The sequence below is a fragment of the Passer montanus genome, unplaced genomic scaffold (genome assembly GCF_014805655.1).
Source record: "Passer montanus isolate IOZ18808 unplaced genomic scaffold, ASM1480565v1 scaffold42, whole genome shotgun sequence".
In the NCBI taxonomy this organism is placed as follows: domain Eukaryota; kingdom Metazoa; phylum Chordata; class Aves; order Passeriformes; family Passeridae; genus Passer; species Passer montanus.
The window spans coordinates 5,791,238-5,812,332 of NW_024369041.1; the positions used below are offsets into that span (position 1 = coordinate 5,791,238).

The 21,095-nt window shown below is 43.6% G+C and overlaps 2 protein-coding genes across 5 annotated transcripts in view; both read left to right on the forward strand.

Annotated features, from left to right (window-relative positions):
• CISD1 (CDGSH iron sulfur domain 1) overlaps positions 1-12,271 on the forward strand; it is a 13,251-nt gene extending 980 nt beyond the window's left edge. For 2 of the 4 annotated variants that reach the window (XM_039719613.1, XM_039719616.1), the window contains exons 2-3: positions 4,985-5,190; positions 9,437-12,268. In XM_039719613.1, the coding sequence (XP_039575547.1) occupies positions 4,985-5,190; positions 9,437-9,526 (296 nt within the window). In that variant the 3' untranslated portion in view covers positions 9,527-12,268. Of the gene's footprint in view, positions 1-4,984; positions 5,191-9,436 lie in introns of all 4 variants that reach the window. The other 2 variants (XM_039719614.1, XM_039719615.1) reach the window with 2 other exon arrangements.
• A 4,764-nt stretch (positions 12,272-17,035) lies between these two features.
• The window catches only part of IPMK (inositol polyphosphate multikinase), a 41,048-nt gene continuing 36,988 nt past the window's right edge, over positions 17,036-21,095 (forward strand). Inside the window, exons 1-4 of the mRNA XM_039719605.1 lie at positions 17,036-17,116; positions 17,581-17,645; positions 19,260-19,321; positions 20,482-20,922. Of these exons, the coding sequence (XP_039575539.1) occupies positions 17,036-17,116; positions 17,581-17,645; positions 19,260-19,321; positions 20,482-20,922 (649 nt within the window). The remainder of the gene's footprint in view (positions 17,117-17,580; positions 17,646-19,259; positions 19,322-20,481; positions 20,923-21,095) is intronic.

The window sequence follows — 21,095 nt, forward strand, 5'->3', positions numbered from 1 at the left end:
TCTGGGTTAAAAAAAAGGGGGGGGGGGGGGGGGGGGGGGTTTTTTTTTTTTTTTTTTTTTTTTTTTTTTTTTTTTTTTTTGTTTGGGTGGAAGCTGCTGTTACAGAGGATGGTGGCAAAGACATTAGTCTAAAACGGGCTATAGTGGTGGAAGGCTAGGCTTATTAAAATAATCAAATCACTGAGGATCACTTGGTAATAGCTTGCATCCACGTTGTGGTCTCAACGGCAGCTTGCTGTCATTTATAATCTTGAAAGAATTAGAACAGTTTCCAGACACTGGGAATTAAGCAGAAAATTTCTGTGGAGATTGGGAGAAGAATATGCTCCTAAACAAACTGAAAATATTCTCATTATCTGACAAAAGTGTAGGAGAAGCTGGTGGCATTAGTCTGGAGGGTGCTCTGTTTAGGAGGCGACAGCATTAGGTTTTTGTGATTTCTGAAGAGATTAAACTTAATCAGTGCCTTGTGACTGGCAGGTTACAGTTCTTCCTCCAGCTGGCATGTGTCACAGGCTGATGACTATTGAAAATCATTTATTCTCTACTGAAAACTAGACACCAGAAACTTACCGTATTTTTATGGTGAGCTTTCAGTCATGGTAGCAATTGCTGCTGTGCACATTTGCCCTTTGGAAGGCAGTGAGTAGCACAGCTTTTGGTCTGAGGTGTGGTTGTTTGCAGGTGTGACCCCACCAACCACAGATCTGATCATGGTGACCTGCCTTTCACTGCTTATTGGTGAAATCCAGCAGTCTTTTCCCTCAGGTGGCCTCTTTACCAAACGTTTTCAGTTAAATCAAACCTGCCAGTCATAATCTCTTTTTTTGTGGATGTTTTGGACTGGTAGAAGTGACTTTGTTGGCTTTACTGCTTGACTTTCACTGTTAGGTTTTTTGTGTATCCATTTATCTTGGATGACTTTTCAGTAAGTGTGGATCATGTGTTTCTCCATCATTGGCTTTTATTGTGGGCAGTGGCACTGCTGGACTGTCATGAACAACTCTTGCACAATAGTGGTCTCTTCACTGGCAACAAAATGAGTACAAAAGTGCTTGGAAGTTACAAGCACTTGTGGAGACAAAATACAGTTTTTCATGTCAGGCATTATTACTCTGTGACTTTTGAATAACATAAATATTTTCTAAGCAGCAGAGGTGACTTGACTGTTGCCTCTTAGGGTGGTCTTGGACTTGGACTTTTTTGGGTGTAGCTCTCCCCCATATTGTTGGTAGTTGCTAGAATGTGAATTGATCTGAGTTCTCAGCAAGGATCTTGGTGGAGGCAAGACCTTCACTTTCTTAGTCCATTTCTCAGTTGGTAAATGTGTGTTTTCTTGAGGATAAAGTGTCTCAGAACTGTCTAGCAGATCCAAAAACTCCCTCCGTAGTGGACATCTGGGAACACCCAGAGTAATGCTCTAGATGTTTAGAGAAAGAGGAGAGGAGAACCTTTGATCCAAATATCTTTCATTAGGATATGTCCAAAGAGTACAGAAGAGAATAAATCCCTGTCAGTGTCTTATTGCCATTCTTGTCTCTGACTTTCTTGTTTACTTCTGTGCACTGGCTGCTCTCCTGGTGCCTCATGCTTTGAGTTTGTTTCCTTCTTTCCATCTCTCTTGCTGTCTCTTCTCTCCTTTGTGTGTTAATCTGCCATTCTTGTCTCTGACTTTCTTATTTCTGTGCACTGGCTGCTCTCCTGGGGCCTCATGCTTTGAATTTGTTTCCTTCTTTCCATCTCTCTTGCTGTCTCTTCTCTCCTTTGTGTGTTAATTTTTCTGGAGTTTTAACTGAACTTTTTTCCATTGTTTAGTGCTTAAAACACAAAACCAATTTTTTCTGCCATGTTAGGCCTCTTAGGTCTTGTCTTGTAACACTGTGGTTTGGTATTATAGCAGAATTTGAAGGTTTTTAATAATAACTCAGAAGTTGTTCCTACTGATTTTTAATTTAGGAAGAAATAAAAACCCCTTGACAATCCCATCAGTGTCACTCTGTTAACAGATGCCTCATGCATGACCTTAGGAGTTTGGCAGCAAACTGTTGAATTGGCACCAGAGGTCTTTTGAAACAGTTCAGGGTATTTAAAAATAAAAGTGTTCTTCTCCAACATGCATTTTATGGTTAACTTAGTTAGAAAGATTAAATGGGTGTTCCAGCTTTTCCAGATCTGTGTGTGAAACAAGACAAAGCTTACTGCCTCTGAAACCCTGTAGGATGATTTTCCAGAGTCTATTGACTAAATTAGAGTATTTCTTCTAAATTTTCATTATATTTATTAAGGCATTTCTGGAATTTAAAGAATAAGACTGCTTTAAATATTTTGATTTAATGCATTATTGGTTGATATAATTTTCCATCCCAAAAGGGGAAAAGTGAAGTGGCTCCAGTGAAGCCACTACCTGAAAAAGGTAACACAGTAGAAAAGACATTCCTCTGTCATAAGAAAAAGTACCTGAAGCTGTTGATATGTGTACAACTTGCCTGTGTGTGTGAAGGATGACTCTGGTCCTTGGGAGAAGAGGAAGAGGCTCACTGCAAGATGAGGTGACAGTTTAGTTTGTGGTGTTTGCTGAGCTGGAGCTGATGTGCAGAGTTATGGGGGATGGCCCCAGGGCTGCCAGAGGGATCTGGGCTGGCTGCAGATGTGCAGAACAGCTCTTCTCAATGTGCTGCTGAATTTTAGTACAGACTTCCTTGCTTGTAGTGAGTCACAGAAATATTACCAATTTGTTTTCCTCTTCTTACTTGCTAAGTTTTCTTGGACTTTTAGGTAGGTACAAGATCAAGGTGCCAATTCCCTAAGGTGCAGTACCTAAAGGGTGCTTCAGTTAGAGGAGCCAGCTGGGATCTTCATTAAAGTCACTCTTTCCCCTTAGATTCACAAGGGAATGGATATGATCTCCCTGTGCCCTTATCACAAATACAAAGTGTAGGTGAAGGTTTGGCCCCCAGGCAGGGCATTGGGCAGTCCTGGCATGAGCAGAGCCTCAGATTTGCTTTTGCTCTTGCAGCTGCCCTGGGCGTTTCAGCAGGGGTCACTCCAAAGCTGTCAGACCCAGCAGGTCCCCGAGCCTGCTGAGCTCCTCCTCCCTGCCACACTCTGGACAGAGGTGCTGCAGTGCTTGTTCTTGGGAGAGCTGCTTGTCTTGGGTTTAAACTGTAGTTGTTCTTTTGATTAGTTTGGGCTGTTTTGCTAAATGAAAGCAGATTCTCATGGAATCCTTTTTTAATTTTAATTTCCTCACTTCTTTATCAAAGTTAATGCATTACTCTGAGGAATAAAGGGTGAGAACTCACTGGATGGATATAAAACACAGCATTCACAACGTGGTCTCTGGGGCTTTTGTTGTTTTAAGGAATTGGGGAGCAGGGAAACATGCCTGCCCTAAATTCTTCCATGTTAAAGATGATTTTCTGTATCTTAATATCACCTTACTGTTACAGGAAGGGTTTGTCATTCATTAGCAGGGGAGGTCTCAGTGTATGTTGGTCTCTCCTGTGTCATTTACTAAGAAAATGAACTCTGAAGGATCTCTGCATCTTTCACTCCTTTAGTAAGACTCTTTTAGAGTGCCTGCCTTCCCAGATCTGACAGGGCTGCAGACACTGTACAGACAGCTGTCTAATTCCACATATTGCTGCAGCCAGACCCCAGTGGATCAGTTTGATCCTATCAGTGTTTCAGCTGAGGAAAGGGCTTGATAGAGATTTTAGCAAGGTCTGTGGGACAGGGACAGAAAACCTTCATGCTTTTAGTCCAAGCTCTCAGTGGAATTACAGCAAGTCAGTTGGTCATGGAAAGTAGCAAGAACTAATAAAGGTTTTTGTTTCCTCCTAGACTTGGATATAGTGATGTCTCTTGCTCCACAGATGCCATCTAGCTTGGCATCTTACAAATCCAATTAAAACATAGAAGGACAGGAGTCTGGAGACTGTTCTGATTTTCTTAAGTTCTGTAAATGTGGTAAAACTTAAATTCTTTATTTGTCTGTAAACAGAACTTGCAGCACATGCTTATGTAGGAGTGGTGGATAAAAAGCAAAGAAAGAGCAGCCCCTTGTTACTCTGAGAGGAAACAGCCAGACCTGGTGCTGCAACCTGAACCTTTGAGCCAAAGTCCAGCATATTTTCATGAAGCAGAGAGAAAACAGTAGAGCCACAAAAAAGCAGGAAAACCTCTTGCAGGAATGGACATTATGCTAAGACAGACTGGAGAAATTTTATCGGTAGAGGGAGGAAATGTGAGGATGAGGAGTTGTGGTAAGAGGATTTTTTAAATGAAAGTTGTCTTGCAGAGATTCAGGACTTAATCTAGTTAAAATAAACATGTGCTATGATTCTTAAATATAATCTTTTTGGATCCTTGTTCTTTCTTCTATACTACAGTAGGGATTTAGTCTAAGATGGCTTTTGTTACTGGCGGTAGTATATTTAATAATTCCCCATTGCCAAGCAAGTGGCTTTAGTTTTTTTAGTTACAAGATGAATTTTATTTAAAAGCTACTCAGTGCCTGTGCCTTTTTGGGGTTGAAACCTAGTTTTGGGTTGTTGGCATTGTCTGTTCTTCTTTAGTGACTTTCTTGCAATTGAAACAAGCAGTTTTTTTGCTGCTCCAGGATGTGCTTATACCTGGTTTAATATGCTGAGCTTTGAAACAACATACTACTGATGTTAATATCAGGGTTTGCTAAGTAGAAGAGTTAGCAACAAACCATGAAACTATGCCAGACTAATTCTCACTCTTGTGTAGAAAGGACTTGGGTGAAGCAGAACTCTGATCAATAGAAAAGAGCATTTTAACTAGGTGACTGTCAAAGGATAATACTCTTTTAAAGTTGAGTTACTACTACGGAATAAAAAGATCTGTTGGAAAGTAAAGAGGTGTTGCTGCAAGTATGAAAACATTTACTCTGAGTAGTTTTAGTAGAATGTTGTGGTCAAAACCTGACAGTCTCTTGTTTTTTCTTCTTTTGTTCTAGTTGAATGGATTGCTGCAGTCTCCGTAGCTGCTGGAGCAGTTGTTGTTGGATATCTAGCTTACAAAAAACTTCTTTCTAGAGACAAATCCTCCAAAGCAATGGTGAATCCCCATATCCAGAAGGATAACCCCAAGGTAGTCCATGCCTTTGATATGGAAGATTTGGGAGACAAGGCTGTGTACTGTCGTTGTTGGAGGTCTAAGAAGGTAAGAGAAGAATGAATGGGTCCAGTGTCATTTATGTTCATTGTTCATAAATTATTAAATCTTTCAGCAAAACTATTTTTAAACTGCTTTTTTCACCTCTTTTCACCTGAATGGTTCTGCACAGAGATGTAGCAGTATTCTAATCTGTAGAATTATGCACACTTGTTCTGATGCTCAGAGTAAAGCCTGCAGATCAGTGCTAATAGTGGACAAAATGTTCCTGTAGCTCTGAAGAAGATCAATTGAAAAGGGAGAATGATCATGCATGACAGATGCCATTTTGTGTACTACCTGTGCTGATTCTGAGGCTTATCCAAAACTATTGGCCTGTTGGCAGTGGGAGCTCAGGAAGCACAGTCTGTGAGGATCTTAAACATCTCTTTTTGGAGAAAGTTGGAAGCTTAATCAGAAGGTACTTGCTAGTAGTACATGGTGTATGCCAGTGCAATCACAGTGGCATACTTTAAGCTTCTATTTTTGAGCAATTTTGAGCTTCCATTTTTGAGCAATTAAAAGTCTGGCCTAAATACTGGTCCAGCTTGCTTGCATTTGAAGTTGGGTTACTTCAGTTGCCTTAAGCTAGTGATAACCTGGCCTCTCAATAACAGCACCTCAGATTTGAATCTGATCTAAGAGGTGTGTGACACCTAATGTAGCTGAGATGTGTATACTTTAGCTATAAAGGTAGTTCTGGGATCTGTAATGAGAGAAAGCAGATGGCATGGTTAATCCTCTACCACTGGTGCACATTTAGAAGCTTTTTTTAGGAGGTGCCAGAGTCTGAAATAATACAGACACCTGTATCAGAGCCAGACACCTGCCTTGGAATTTAGCTCGCTCTCCTCCAAGGAGGTGAATACTCAACTTCTCAAATCTTAGACATTGGTCTCATCAGGCCAAACTCAGCCATTTCCAGATGCTGTAACTTTGGGTTCTTGCTGTTGTCAGATCTGACTTGATTACCTTGCAGCTAACTCAGGAGCTTACACATTTGTACCTGAATTGGGTTTTACAGGGTCACACTGCTAAGGATTAAACAGCATTATGATTTGATGCTGAAATAGTCTTGTGGAGGTGGCCTTGTCTTCTTTATTCTGTCTGAACTGAAAAAACCCTGCTTGAACCCTGGTGTTTGTGCTTTCTGCTTCCTATTCCATCTTCTGAACAGAAATGGACAATAGTTACTGGCTGCGTTGCAGCTCCTTCCAATTGTTTGCTATTGTTTGATATTACCCTTTTTTGGTGTGAAATAAAAACCTTAAGAAGTACGTTTTGGCATATGTTTAATGGATATTGTCAGTTTAGGAACATATTGCCCTACAGAGTTAGAAACAAGGTAGATGAGGCTATAATGAGTGCATTCTTAGGATTCTGATCTGAAAGGTCTTGTAGAGGCATTTAGGAGGTCAGTGGAAATTTTGGAAGGTATTTGTTTCCTTTTACTGCTGTTTAATGATAAGTATTTTAGTCAACATGTTCCACCTCAAAGACTGTAGTTTCCAGTTTTATTACCTTCCTCTTGCCTTCATGGGCTGATCTTGCAGCACAGGTTGCATAACCTGCAATAGGGTTTGTGTGCATATTTGTTATTGTGAAATAGTAATAGAGTACATCATTCTTACATGCTTGTCATAGTTGGAAGTTGTCACCTAGCCTTATCTGGCTGTTACAGTCCTCAAACTGTTGAAATTTTTAATTATATGGTGTCAGAATGTGGAATGTGTGTGCTTTCAATGCAGGAAATTACAGTTACTTGGAATGCATGAAGTACCTGTTGTGTTTTTGTTAAATAGGTGCATCTAAAGGCTAGAAGAAATGTCCTTTTGTGTCACTGTGCACTCCTCCTGAGATTCAGGCTCACCCAGGGCACAAGGCTGTTGGTAGAAGCAGTAGCAGTAGGAACCATGGAATGCTTCTGTTGCACTCATGGTTGTGCATGCACTTAGAGCTGATCCCACATGGTGCTTCTCCTCTATATGGAATAACAAAGCAGTTGGACTCCACCAGAGTATTTTAGAGTAACTCCTGAAAAAAGAGCAGGTTTTTTTTTTCTGAAATAGAGTACTTAAAAGGCTTTGTGCTGGCCAAAGTCTGTGTCATGTATGTGTTTTAAAAAACCAAACATGGTATATTGAAATAAGTTTGTCTTGGCATGTAATTATCTGTTAATAATAAATGGGTGGTTCTTTAAGTGACCCTTTTCTGTTCAGTGTTGTGCTCTGCAGGCACTTCATAGTTGTGTCCAGTTTAGTGAAAAAACCCAGTGCTCAAACTTACCAATGTAGAGGCAAGAGTTTTGTCTTTTAAACTACAATTAAAGTTAGAACACTTGGTTTTTTTACTTGTCTTCATTTTTAGGTGTGAGCTGGAGGAGTGGGAAATTTAACTTGCTGTCTTCTTACAATGGCATGCAGCCTCTGTGTCTTCCAGAGAAGTATTAGTCCCCAGCTTGTGGGTTGAGGAATACTGCTGCAGACCATCAGCAGAAATAGTGATAGAGAATCCAAACGTGTTCAGTGTCAAGGGAAATCAACTGAGCTGTCCAGATCACTGTACAATTCCCCTGGGGTTTGAGCTTTGACCACTATTGCTGCTATCTTGCTTTATTTTTAATCATGGATGAACACATTGTGTCAGGCCCAATATCCTTCCATGCAATATCTGGTCTTTGAGGTGACCAAGTGGGCACTTTGGGAGAGTGGAGTTGGGTTTGTGTTGTCCCTGAGGAGCTCAAGTCCAGTGTACCAGCCCCTGGGAGCCTGTGTTCAGAGACCAGCTGAGCAGTGGGGTGAATGCAGAGCAGTCACTGTTGGTAGCTGTTAAAGATGTCCCCATGCTGTCTGAACCTAGGAATCCCAAGGTTTTTGTTGCTTGGAAACTTGAAGTGATGATGCTGTAGCTGGACTTTGGGTTGCTTCCTTGGAGCTTGTGAGATGTTAATGTCTGCTGGAAGCTGTGTCATTTCATGTGTGAAGCCCAGTGGATTGTGGTGTTGCATGGGAGAACAACTGGCCCAGGAACATCTGTTGAAAGCTGGCCAGTGTCCCAGGAACATACATTCCTGTTTGCTGAGATTTTGTCCAAGTGTCTGTCACTACTTATTCATTGAGTTACAAATGACTGATGGGTTGAGAAGGTTTCTCCATGAATCAGCTTATATGAGTATTCAAGATTTCTTTGTTCAGAAATATTGCATGCCAGTTTTAGCTTAGGTTTTGACATTTCATTACTGTGAAAAGCCAGAAGAAACCCCTACACCTCATCTCTCTCCTTCCCTCCCAATACTATCCTACAGACAAGGTGGTGTTATTTTTAAAGCACTGTGTATTGTTTCATTGTGTTGGTTTTTTGCAGTACTTTGAAATCTTTTATTCTAATAAAGCATGGGTGGTAGGGTATTAATGTTTTTCAAAGGCTGTGACTGAAGCAGGAACATTGAGATCAGTGGAATGTTGAGTTTTCCTGTTCTCCTGACTGTGACAGTACTGCAGGAGAATAGTACATTGCAGAGGCAAAAGCTGAGTAATGCCCAACTTTCAGTCCCTTTACTTCTAAGCAAACAAAATAGTAACTGAATGCAAAATACTGTTGTGTGATGTCTGTGATCATCTCCAGAGTTTCCTGTACAGAGGTGGTGTAGCCCTGAAAATGTATCCTTGGGAAGTGATGGGATCCAGCCTCACTCTTACTGCCTCACAGAATGTATTTCAGCTCTTCCATGTGATAAGAGCTTCCCAGGAGCAGTAGTTACCCTTCTCTGGGACCTGGGCAGTTAGAGCTGGCTAAAGGAGTCCCTGTAATTCTTGCTCTGACCAGCCTGTTCTGGGGTGGGGTTTGTTTGGGGTTTTTTAATGGAACAAATATTTCTTCAAGTTACTTTCAACTTACGTGGCTCTTAAGGGCAGCACTGAGGAAGTGTGGGGCAAGGTTGAGAGTAAGATACTCCAGGTAGGTTACAGCTGAAGGTCTGCTCAGGCTGCAGTTTTCTCCTGCTCACCTGAGGCAGGAACACCAAAGAGTGGAGCTTGGTGGCTGCTGTTTCAGAACAAGCCTCTTGTCTGCTCTGCACTAATAAGGATAAAGCTAGTCCTCAGCCAAAACTCAGGGAGACCTGAGATGCTGGCATGAAAGTTGTGGTGTGTGGTTTCAGTGGCTTTAATGAGAAGATGCCTAATAAACTTTCAGCCTAGGCTCTCAGTTCTGACTCTGGATGTACTTTAGATGTGTTTATTCTTTCTTGTTTCAGTTCCCACTGTGTGATGGCTCTCACACAAAGCACAACGAGGAAACTGGCGACAACGTTGGGCCTCTCATCATCAAGAGGAAGGAGGCGTAGAGTGGACACTAGAAGCTACAGAATCAATGTCTGACAAATCCTCTGTTCTCTTGTAATTGGGGGCAAAAATCCACAAATTCTTTGTCATATCACTGAAGATTTCACAATGTAGTGTATACATCAGGCTTCAGCATGTATATTTTCTCTGGCGCTTGTTGTCTTTCAATCACTACAATGCATAATTTACTAGGTAGTCATGGTTTAAATTTTTTGTCCTGTAAAGTGTGTGTACCCTCTCACTGAGTGTGAAACTAAAATGAGGCGCAGAATGTATTTCATCAGGAAATAGGTATTAAATTATTTTCAAATACATGTGTATTGAAAGGTAGATAATAAAATTCTCGAGAGGTTCACAGCTGGATAGATATCCATGTAAAAGGCAGTGGCAGGGAAGAAATCACAGTGCCATCTTAATCTCTGATTATGCTGCATTTTCTGCAGGTGTCACATTTGTCCTGTTACACTACAGTGTTGTATGGCTTCTGTAAAAGAACAAATTCAAATTCAAAATTGCTAGCTTTGAACAGACAACAGAAAAGGCTGACAGTAAGATGGGGCTAGAGGGCAACTTTACTTTTGATTTTACAGCAGCATTGAAACTTGACCCTACTTCCATTTGGTATCAAGAAAACACTATCCAAGCTGCAGACCTGTATTTAGAGTAGGATTAGGGAAATAGTCTCTAGAGATTTCTTAATAGATGAGTGAAATGACAAAGTGGTTCAAGAGTGGTGGGCAGGGGGAGTGGCAGGGTTGTTGTTGCTGTTGGAGAAAGCCTTAGTTTCACTTGCATTCTTTCAGTGAAGCCAGCTTCCCCAGACCACAGGATGCTTCTGTGGGGTGGCTATGCTGATTAATTCCAGAAGCTAAAATAAAAACTAAAACCCCCACCTGTCATCACCATCTGCTTCACCATTGCACTGGCTGGTTCTGGAAAGCTTTTCCCACTGAGGAGGGAGGAGGCATACCTTTCTTAATATGTGGCCTTAGGCTCTATGTGTCTTAACTCCTGCCTCCCTGAGCTGCTAATGTGGTTCAGCTGATTTTACCAAAAAACCCTGGCATGGATCAAGCAAGGCTTTGAAAACAGATAGAAACAAGAAGGGAGGGAAGGATGAGACAGAGAGCTCTTATCCTCCTTACCCATGGCACTTGTCTTCTTGTTTGGCGTGGTTGCATTAATGGCTGTCATGTTGGTTTCCTTAAATAGCTTTGATTTATTAACATGCTTGTAAGTACAAAGCAAAACCCAAAGAGTGGGGCAGCAGGGGGCAATTTTGTACTAAACCCATTAGTGTAACTGTGGCCTGCAAAAGATTGAGCTCTGAATGTCCTCGGACAGAACTACCTCAGGGCTACATGAAAGGCCTTGTTAGGAAGCTGACATTTTAGCCTGGACCCTTAAGGATTTGTCAGATGATCAGGGCAGGAGAGGTTCTGTTTGTTTTATTTTTTTTAAGGGTAGTTGGTACAACTGTTAAAACTGAAGATGTTTTGCATAGTCTCTATGTGAGGCTTTTAGAGGCTGAGGTCTTGGCGAGTTGGTTTGGATTTGGGCAGAAGGCCCAGAATGTAAAGAAGGAGGCACAGATAGAGAAAGGTGGAGTCAGAGTAAGGGCACTACTGACCAAGAGACCTCTTGACCTGAAAGAAGTTGCAGTCAAATAAGTCAGTTTGTCTTTTCTGTCTGAGTGTAAAGACTTGATATTTTTTACTTTGCTGAGTACTAATGCATATGGAAAGTTGTTTTAACCTTAAATTATCAAATGCATTTTATCCAAAGCAAAGTAACTTCTGTATTATTAGAATATGACAGTGGATATTTCTGTATTTTTGTCAAATACACGTTTGAGCTCATCTTAATCTCAAGGTTGTAAAGTCTGTGTTCTCATGGCTATGCTCTTTCTTTCAGTAGAGCTGTACAGTGCTGCTGTAGTCATGAACCTGTGTATGGAGTGGATTTTCCTTCTGAGACTCCTTTTCCTGTCAACATCAAAGCCTGGCTGCTCCTGAAGGAATAGAAATTGTGTTAATGGTCTGAGAAATGAAGTCCTGAAGTTTCAGATAAGTCTCCCGAGTCATAAAACTATTTTGTGGAGTTTGCCAATAAAATATTTCCGGGAGTTTGGGCGTCAGGGAAGTGGGCCCCATGGGAAGTTTTTATTCCTGAGAAGCAGAGTCTCTGTTGATTTACATCCTGGTGACTTTTGTTTTGGAGAAGTGTTGCATTTCTGAATGTTCAGACCTTAATTAGAGGCTCATACAATTCCTGTACTGTACCTTATTTATGCAAGCTGTTCAAATGTGATGATGAGAAGAGAGTCTTGGATTTGAGGAAACAAATTTAACCGAGCAGTCTCAATGAGCATCACAGAGAACACTGCATTTTTTCTCTTAGTACCACAATAGGTACTAAGGTACCATAATAGGCACTACATTCTAATGGGTGGAGTGCTTGACTGTTCCAGTGTTTTCCTAAGTCTTGTTCTTTAGTGTTTTCCTCAAATAATCTCTAGAGTATGAAGTGCATTGGTTACATTTCTACCAATTTTAACCATAAATTTAACCACATGATTCAAATGTGCAGTTTTGACCTCAGATTGAAACTCCTAATAGAAATCCTTCAAAAATTAAAGCAGAGAAAAATCCCTGCCACAGAGTAAAACTATTTCTGCTCCTGGTTCTTTTCAGCATACAAGTGTTTGTTGGGAAGGTCAGGCAATTAAAGTACTGATTCTTGAGTAATTGAGTGTGACTCATTGAAATAGTGTGAATGTCAGGTATTTGAGTGCTTCTCCAGTCAGGATCCTCGAAGGGGAGAGGCTGTCAGTTGCAGGTATTTCCTGCAGGTTGCACTGGAGCCTGCAGGCTGAGGAGGCAGCACTGCAGCTGTGCTGCTCCGCTGGATGGAAACAGAGGCCGCGTGTTGTGGTTTGACACTGGCCACATGCCAGGCATCCACAAAACCATTCACTCACCCTCTCTTCCTCTCAGCTGGGCAGGAGAGAGGGAAAAAAAATTAATGAAGGGCTCATGAGTTGAGATGAGGACTGGGAGAAAAGGAGAGGGAAAAAAAATGAATGAAGGGCTCATGAGTTGAGATGAGGACTGGGAGAAAACACTCTTAAGGGCAAAACAGGTTGAAATTGAAAGGTATAAAGTAAATTTATTGTTAACAGAGTTAGAGGAGGATAATGAGAAGTAAAATAAGCCTTTAAAACATCTTTTTTCCCCCAGCCCCTCCCTCCCTCCCATTGACAGTACAGGGAGACAGGGTGTGGGGGTTTTGGTCAGTTTGTCACTGGACATCAACTTCTGTTTGCTCAGGGAGAGGAGTATTCCCTCTGCTGTGCTGCAGGGTCCCTCCCATGGGAGAGAGTTCTCTGTAAATTTCTGTAATGTGGCTCTAATCTCAGAGCAGCAGTCTTGCCAAAACTGCTGCCACATGAGTGCATCCCATGGGCAAACAGTATTCCCAAAACTGCTGTGATGTGGGTCACTTGTCCATGAGGTGCAGTAGTCTAAGAATAGGCTGCTCTAGTTGGGAAACAAGGGCTCCGTATCTCTGGAAGCAGGAACCCTCTCTCTTCATTCAGGTCTCCCACTAGATCACAGCTTTCTCTGGCCTCCACCTGTTTGAGTGTGAGCACTTCTCCCACAGGCTGTGAGTGGATCTCTGCATCCCCCATGGACTTCATGGGCTGCAGGGGCACAGCTGCTTCACCACAGCCCTCACCACGGCCTGCAGAGGAATCTCAGCTCTGGTGCTTGGAGCACCTCCTCTCCCTTTTTCCACTGACCTTGGTGCCACCATGTTCTTCTCCCTCACATGTCCTCACTTCCTCCTCTTCTCTGACTAGAAGAAAGACTTTTGCCTATACTATTGCCAACAAGTTCCCCTAAGTCAAAGATTCTTGCAGGATCCCACAGCACTGAGAGGTTGATCTCGTCTAGGTTCCGTGCCAGACAGTCCCTCTCCGCGTTTCTGCTGTCGGCCGTGCGGCCCCGCGGCGCTGAGCAGGCAGTGGTGGTGGCAGTGCTGGGGCTGTTCAATGCCTCTTGTCAGGTGGGGCCGGGAAGGAGAGGCCACTGCAGCCCTGCCCTGCTGCCCTGGCGTGGCCAGGGGTGGCCAGGCAGGCAAGGCTCGCTGCAGGCCGTGCCGAGGTGGCAGTGGCTGCAGCACATCATTGTGCGCTGCGCTGGGATGGCCCTGGTGGTGGCACCTCGCCGCCCCTGGAAAATAAACTGTCCGTGCGCTGCATTGATTTTCTTCTTAAACAGGTCATCACAGAAGCATTACCAACCTCTTAAGTGGGCCAGCAGCATTTCCATCTTCAGAGCCATCAGAAATTGGCTGTTGGACATGGTGAATGCTTCTAGCATCCACTCCTGTGGCCCTCCCACTCTGCCAGAAAACCAGTCCGTGCCAAATCACACCATGCAACGGGGCCTCCATGAGCACTGGTCTAGGGGCTTTCTCCACAGCCATGGATTGAAGGGGTTTCAGCAGCAGTGCTGGCTGGCTGAGCCCAGGCAGCTGGAAGTGCTGCATAAATCTGTTAGCAACTATGCAGCCATGCCCAGAGCCTCATGCACTTTGAGTCCAGAAGTTGTACTGCCAGTTCCCTGACAGCAAGCCTGCTAAAATTACAATATTGTTGCTGTTTGGACCTTGTTCTGGTGCTGTTGGGGTCTGTAAAACTTACCTTTTGCAACTGTGCAGCAGTTAGATGTGGATTTTCCTTGCAGTGTAATGCAACTAAAGACATGGAAACATGAGTCACTGTTGTATCACAGTTGCTCACATCCAAGAAATGGAAGAACATTTTATAATAGCAGGAAGGATAAGAACATAGGCATGAAACTAAACATTGGTTTTGCAGAGGAACCTTGTCAGTTGGCTTCTTAGCCACCCTGGACATGGAAGTCTTGTGCTAAATCTGGCTGTTGCTTCAACTCCTGAAGCTTCAAGGTTGACAAAACCCAGTCAGCTGAGCCCTGACTGGACTGGGTGGACAAGCACAGCCTCACCCTGGCCCGTGGGCAGAGAGAGGATGCCCAACACCACTGCCAGGGAGCTGAGTTTATTGGTGTTTCAGCCCAGACAGAACATTTCATGCAGATCTGCACTGACACATATTCAGTCCAGGAGTGTCAGATGTCTGTTCCCCCAGTTGCTCTCTGTATCCAGGCTTTTTTGCCATGGTTTTCGTGCACTGCTGAGTGTCTTCTTTCTTTTGCATTGTCATAATAATTTTCCTAGAGCCATGATTAATTTTAGTACCTGGGCCTGCTGCTTGAAGTTCTCTGATGCTTGTTTTCTACAGCTGCCAGGGTGTGCAGTGCATTTCTTGGCAGGATGATTTCCAAGCTGATTAATGCTGAAGCTAATGCAGAGAGCAGCTGAATAAAAACTAAATAGCATAAAAATAAATAAATATGTGAAGAGAAGAAGAGGAAAACGAAGAAAAAAGATGTGGATGGAAGGAGAGCATAACTAGAGAAGATTTACCATCATGTAACAGTACTATGTCGGAGCAAAAAGGGATAAAACAAATGACACAATGGTATGTTGCATTTCATTATATATCCTAATAGAGCCAAGCATTGAAAGTATAAAGTGGTGGTTTTATTAGCCAAACCCGTGCTTCTCAGAGTTGAAGGGTTATGTGTTTGAGCAGACATCTCTTACTGGGGTTTTTCTTCCTCAACCGTTTGTGAAATCCCACAGTACTGGACAGAAAGCAGCACACCCCTTCAGTGCAGTAGGTCCCTTTAGCAGTCTCCTGTTCCTCCACACCCCACTTTATAAGCTGTTTAATTAGATGTGCAGTTGTAATAAATAGAAGGAGAATTTACTGGTATGCCCCCAGAAGTCAGTAAAAGCACAATAGGTTTACAGGACTAGCTAAGCAGGATGCAGTCCACCTTTCCCATATGCAGTCTGGAGTAGTAAGAGATTTACCTGGCTTCTCAAGCAACTTCTGTTTCCTTCAATATATAGAAGGTGCACAGGTCTCACGTAAGCACAGTAAGATCCTGTCTCCTATTATCTTTTTCCCAGCAGAAAACTCAACCATCCCTATCCTATTTCCTATTTGACATTGCATTGCTCTTTATCCACCCTGCTCTGCATCCTTTTTTGTCACACAGACTGTGATTTTCTTTTGCTGTTTTTGTATATGTGGCACACTTAACACCAAAAAAAAAAAAAAAAAAGGTGCCTTCTCCTCTCCTGGAGCAGCCTGTGCAAAAAAGCTTCCTGAGCATCCCAGAGATGACATTTTTAATGTGTAAAACATTCAGAAATCAGTGTATTCCAAGGGTCTGCTCAGTAACAGCAATGTTTGTTCTATTCAGTCAAGTTAGCTGGCAACAGGCAGCAAAGTGAATGATAAGGGCCACACTGCATAACTTTTCTCAAACACTTTTCTACAGCTGGAAAATATCACCATACATGGGTAAGACATGTTCAAGATGCACTGTCTGTTCACTGCCAGGGCTCTTGATCAAGATTCAGGTACCAAAACAGTGGCCAGCACCGACTTCCACTGCAGTAATTATCAATTTTGATGCTCTTTTCAAAGAGTGTTCTTTCAGTCTCATTCTTGGCTTTAATAGCTGTGCAGGTTAAATTACTTTTTAAGGGTTGTGACTGTTGTTTTGCAAATAAATTTTGGCAGTAGAATACCATTTAATAACAGCCTTTTTTAATGCCAGTGGGTTTAATAAATAAATAACTGTTTAATTTTACTGCAGGTGGAGGCAATCTAAGTCACCTCTAGGGAAAGACAAACAGGCATTTAAAATAAATCTCTTGGCATGTTAATTACCTTAAATCAAGTTCTGAGCTTATCCTAAAGCATTAGGATGTGACTGGTAAAATCCAAATGCCATCATGCATTTGTAAACCCTGAGCAAACCCCGATAGTGATACAACACTGTACTTGGAAAAAATCCCTGTTTAGGAGGACAAAAGGAGGATCTGTATCTGCAGGTAATCCATGAGATCAGGAGATGGTACCAAAGACTGATCTAAAGTTTCTGTTTCAGATAGAAGCTCAGCTTCTTTTTCAAGGATGTCAAAGCACATACATCTGTCACTGCTGTTTTCTAGGACTGGAGGCAGCTAAAGCATGCTTCAGATATTTAGGCTCTCCACAAATCATGGTTTAATCTTCCACACTGATAGTTAATGGTATGTTCCTGTTCTCTGTGATAGACCAGGCATGGAAGTTGGACTCAGTATGTGTTATGCTGAGGCTACACAGAGCAACAAAATTACACCTTTTGTCTTTCCCTCAACACTCTTCCTGCTGCTTCCCAAAAGTTTTGTTGGCTTTTTTTGGCTGCAGATGTACACTGGGCTGATGATCTCAGGCAACTGCTAACAGCAACTTCAGGCCTCTTTCCTGGGCCATGATGGCCAGTTCCATCATCAGCATCAAAGAGCTTTGGTTTGGATTTTCCTCTACATGTTTATCTGCATTTATCTATACTGAAACGCCTATGCCAAGTGTGCCTTTTGTTCAATTTTGTGAGATCCTGCAGGATGTTGTCATTGGCATGGCATTTGACTGCCCTAAGGAGGTCAGGACTACTTGTAGACCTGGAGATTTTGTGCACTGTCTTTTCTGCAGGTTGTGAATGAAGATGTTGAATAAAACCAGTCTCAGCAAACACTCACTGCTGCCTCCTCTCCACCATCAAAGCCCTTTCATTTGCTTCCCAGCCCTTAATCTACTCTCATTTCAAAAATGAACTTTTCCTTCAAGTACTTGGCTTGGTTTCTTAATTGATAACCAAGGAGAAAATAAAATCCAGGGATTCTGAAGAACTGTTAAAATGAGCTTCTCACTTTTATATTCTTTGTATCTTTCTAATACAGAACAGACTTTCCAAGATTCACAGCTGCAGTTCTGAGTGTAGAAGAGGTAATCCAGAAGATACACAACTGCCATGAGTTAACCTTGCAGTAATTTTTTTAAAGTGTACCACATTATCACAGAGAGTGTAAGTTGGCGTTTGACAGCATGCCTTTGTTTTCATTCTAGAAAACACAAATGGACCCGTTGCCAGGGAGGAGAGTAGTGTCACAGAGTTTGCATCCATTTGCCAGGTAAAATATTAGTCACTGTGGGACATGATGTCTAAGTGACAAGGCCATAGCTGGGAAAGAAAGCAGGATGGCACCCTTGGATTTTACAGATGCAGGAGAGAAGGGCACGTTTAGATTTTCCTTCATTTAACAAGAACAAAACAGGACACAACTTCTGTGAATTTAACAAAGGATTAAACGCCCTGATTTTAAGAGGTCACAATACAGCAACACTTCTGCTTTGAGATGGCAAGAAAAAAGAGCTGCAGTGCTGCTACAAGTTCCACGCTGCTGTGAAGGTGTCTGCCTTGTGTTGTGTGAGTGGGACAGGCCTCCCTGCCTGCAGGAGCCCCACTGCAGATGCTTTTGTCTGTCCAGCAAACAGCTGGTTTGTGTGATGGACATTTGCTCTCAGGCCCACATGTATGGTCCTGGCTGGCTGTGTTGCAATCTTGTTGGGCTGGCAAGAGCTACTCACATGTGGCAGCCTGAGCAGGAAGTGGCTCTGTGGGCAGCAGGATCCACGTCTCTCACACAGACTTAGCAAAAAGCACTGCTCTGGCAGAAGAGCAGTATTTTTTTTGAGGTGTGGAAGAGGTGGCTGTGAACCATGTGAAAGTACAGTGAAAAATCCAGCAGTTTGCTGTCAGCATACTTCTAGAGGACTGATATTTTGGCGAAGAGCTGGCCCCACTCCTCTGTTTACCTTATGTCCTCTTGCACTTCCACTTAAATAGGAGCTTATTTCCTGTACCAAACTACAGTGCGTCTTGTGGTTAGTCATTAACTCGCTTTTGTGTTTGAAAAAGGCCTTTATTTTAACAGAAAGGGATTCTTTTGTAATCCTCCCTCAGTTCGGGCAGCTGTGCAATCTGCCCATGACGCATCCTTGCACAGCACAAACACAGTCCTGGTGTTTCCTAGGCATTGTCATCAGACTGAATGAGGTAAGATTGATCTTCAGCAACAGGGGAAAAGAGTAATCCAGAATTAAGTATAATTTTGCCAAATGCATTTTCTCAGGAGAATTGGAGGAGATTCTCAAATGCCCCTCCTTCAGAAGCTGTTCACAGCCTCTTCTGCTTTCTTTTTGGAGTGCAGTCACACAGCCTGGAGATGAGAAGTTTCTTCAGGAATCTTGCTGGTGGGTTCAGTTTTCAGTGCAATCTCTTACAGGATTACACTGTGGAGAAAGGAATTATTTGCCATTTCTGCTATTCTCTCTGTTTCACTTGTTTCACTTTAGGAGAAGTTCCCAGAAATATTAGTGAACTCCATGTGCTGAAGTGTGAGGGTGGAATGAGTGAGTGGAGGATAGTCTCACGTCACTTGTTTTCTGTATGCATAAATCTGACTAAAGCAGATGTCAGGGAAAAGGAAAGAGTCAGTGTTTGCTTATGCCAATTACTCATGCTTTTGTATTTCTTTTAATGCCCTCCAGGCGCACTTCTGTTAGCTGCAAGAGTATCTAGCAGCTCCGTTGAGGACTAGGTGCTTGAATAATCTTTAAATTCCAGGGTTTTTGCCTTTTAATCCCATTCTTTCTTCCACTGAGCTTCTGAGTTCAGGCAGATTGCAGTGTTATATGGGAACTTAGCTTTGAAATGCCGTCTCTGTTTTTCTCTCTGTGTTTAGATCCAGATTAGCTGAAGTGCCTCACATCTTTGCAGAGGGAAATATCTTTCTGCAAGGCTCAGGTTGGCATCCAAACCTTGCAGCAGCTACTGGGAGCCTTCTCTCTGCCAGACACGCACTTGTGAATTTTTTCACTGTACACCTCACTAATCCTTGTGCAAGGGTTGGCCAATCTGGTATTTCCCTCCTGTGCCAGCACCCCCCTGGGAGAATTCACCATTGGGTATCTGAAGATGGGAGCTTACTTTTGCACCCATCTGGCTCCTGATCTTTAGGGCTGTACAGTAATGACTGATGAGAAGGGGATAGTCAGGAGGAAGAAGTGTTTTCTGCCCAGCCTTGTTACTTCAGGAAGGATCTTGCTGAGTTGTAACCTCTGTCTATACCACCTTATCCAATTAAGTGTGTAAAACAAACTGTTCCATGAACAATGAACTAAGAAACTCAGTTTCAACAGGTTTATGTTTTGCTCTTTTCTCTCACTCTTCAAGTTTTAATTCTCCCCGTGACCTTCCTGCTCCTTTGATACTCTGATTTCCCCAGTAAATCCCTTAAATTGCCATCATGTCCCAACCACCTGCCACATCTCCCAGCTATGGGATGGGGAAGAGGTGGTAAATAGCCAAGCTCATTATATCGAGGTTTCTCTGAAGTCAATGCTAATCTTGAATATGCATTGGGCCACTTTATAAAACCTGGAAAAAAGCCTATATCTGCTAAAATGAATTTTCCTGTCTCTGGCCTTTTTTTCCTGTTCCTGTCCTACTAATGCTAAACAGAACTTGATCCTGGCAGATATCACAGCAAAATGCAGATCTAATACTTACAGAGATCTGATCATTTTATAAGGGATAGAAACAGCAAAAAGAAAAGGCAGTAATTACAGGCTGCTAAATGGAGCTGGTATGAGTCCTAGGGAAGTATTAATGATGTCTCCTAGCCAAGCTTTGGGATTCTGAGCGTGAATGCAGGGCCATGAGTACCTTCCTCTGTCCATGGGGAGGTAAAATTCAATTTAGAGATTAATCTGTTATCCAGTTTAATCTGTTGTTGGGCAGGGTGCAGTCATCTATAATGCACGACAGCACATCCAGAGCGTGGAAAGGTTCTGGTTTAGGCTGCTTTAAGGGCTCCTTGTCAGCTGTCAGGGGTTATACTGTTTGCACACCCCGGCTGGATCTCCCTTGCAGTCACTCCGATCTACTGGAGAAGAACTGAACAGACCTCGGTGTGACGGTGGATTTATCTGAAAACGAAGAGGACTCGGGGGTATTTCAGGTTACCGAGAACCAGAGCAGGGGAACGCCCCCAGCCCGCCTCCGCACGGTTCTGCCGGCTCAGCGGGGGAGCGAGGGCGGGGGGTGCCGGGGCTCGGGGCCGCTCCGGCCGTTGCGCCGGGCCCGGCTCCCTTCTCCAGCGTCCGCTGAACCGGCGCTGCCGGCCAGGCCTTCTCCCGGGGCCGCGCCCCACGCGGCGCCGCCAGGGCCACCGTCATCGTCAGCACGGCGGCGGTCCCGCCGCGATCGGGCCGGGCCGGGCCAGCCGGTGCTCGGCGCCTCCCCGGGCCCCGCGGCGGCGGGGGGCGGCCGGCGGCGGGCGCTGAACGGATGCGTGCCGCTGTCGCACCAGGTGGCCGGGCACATGTACGGCAAGGATAAAGGCGGTGAGCGGCGACCGGCGCGGGGAGGGGGCGGCGGGCCTGGCCGAGTCACCGGCGAGGGAGTTCTTCCCACCCCCACCCTTCCCTCCGTTTGTCTGAATTCCGCCAGACGGGCTGCGACGGGCGGGCTTGGCTTGAGTTCCCTCACGGCCCGGCGGCGGAGGGGCAGCTCCGTG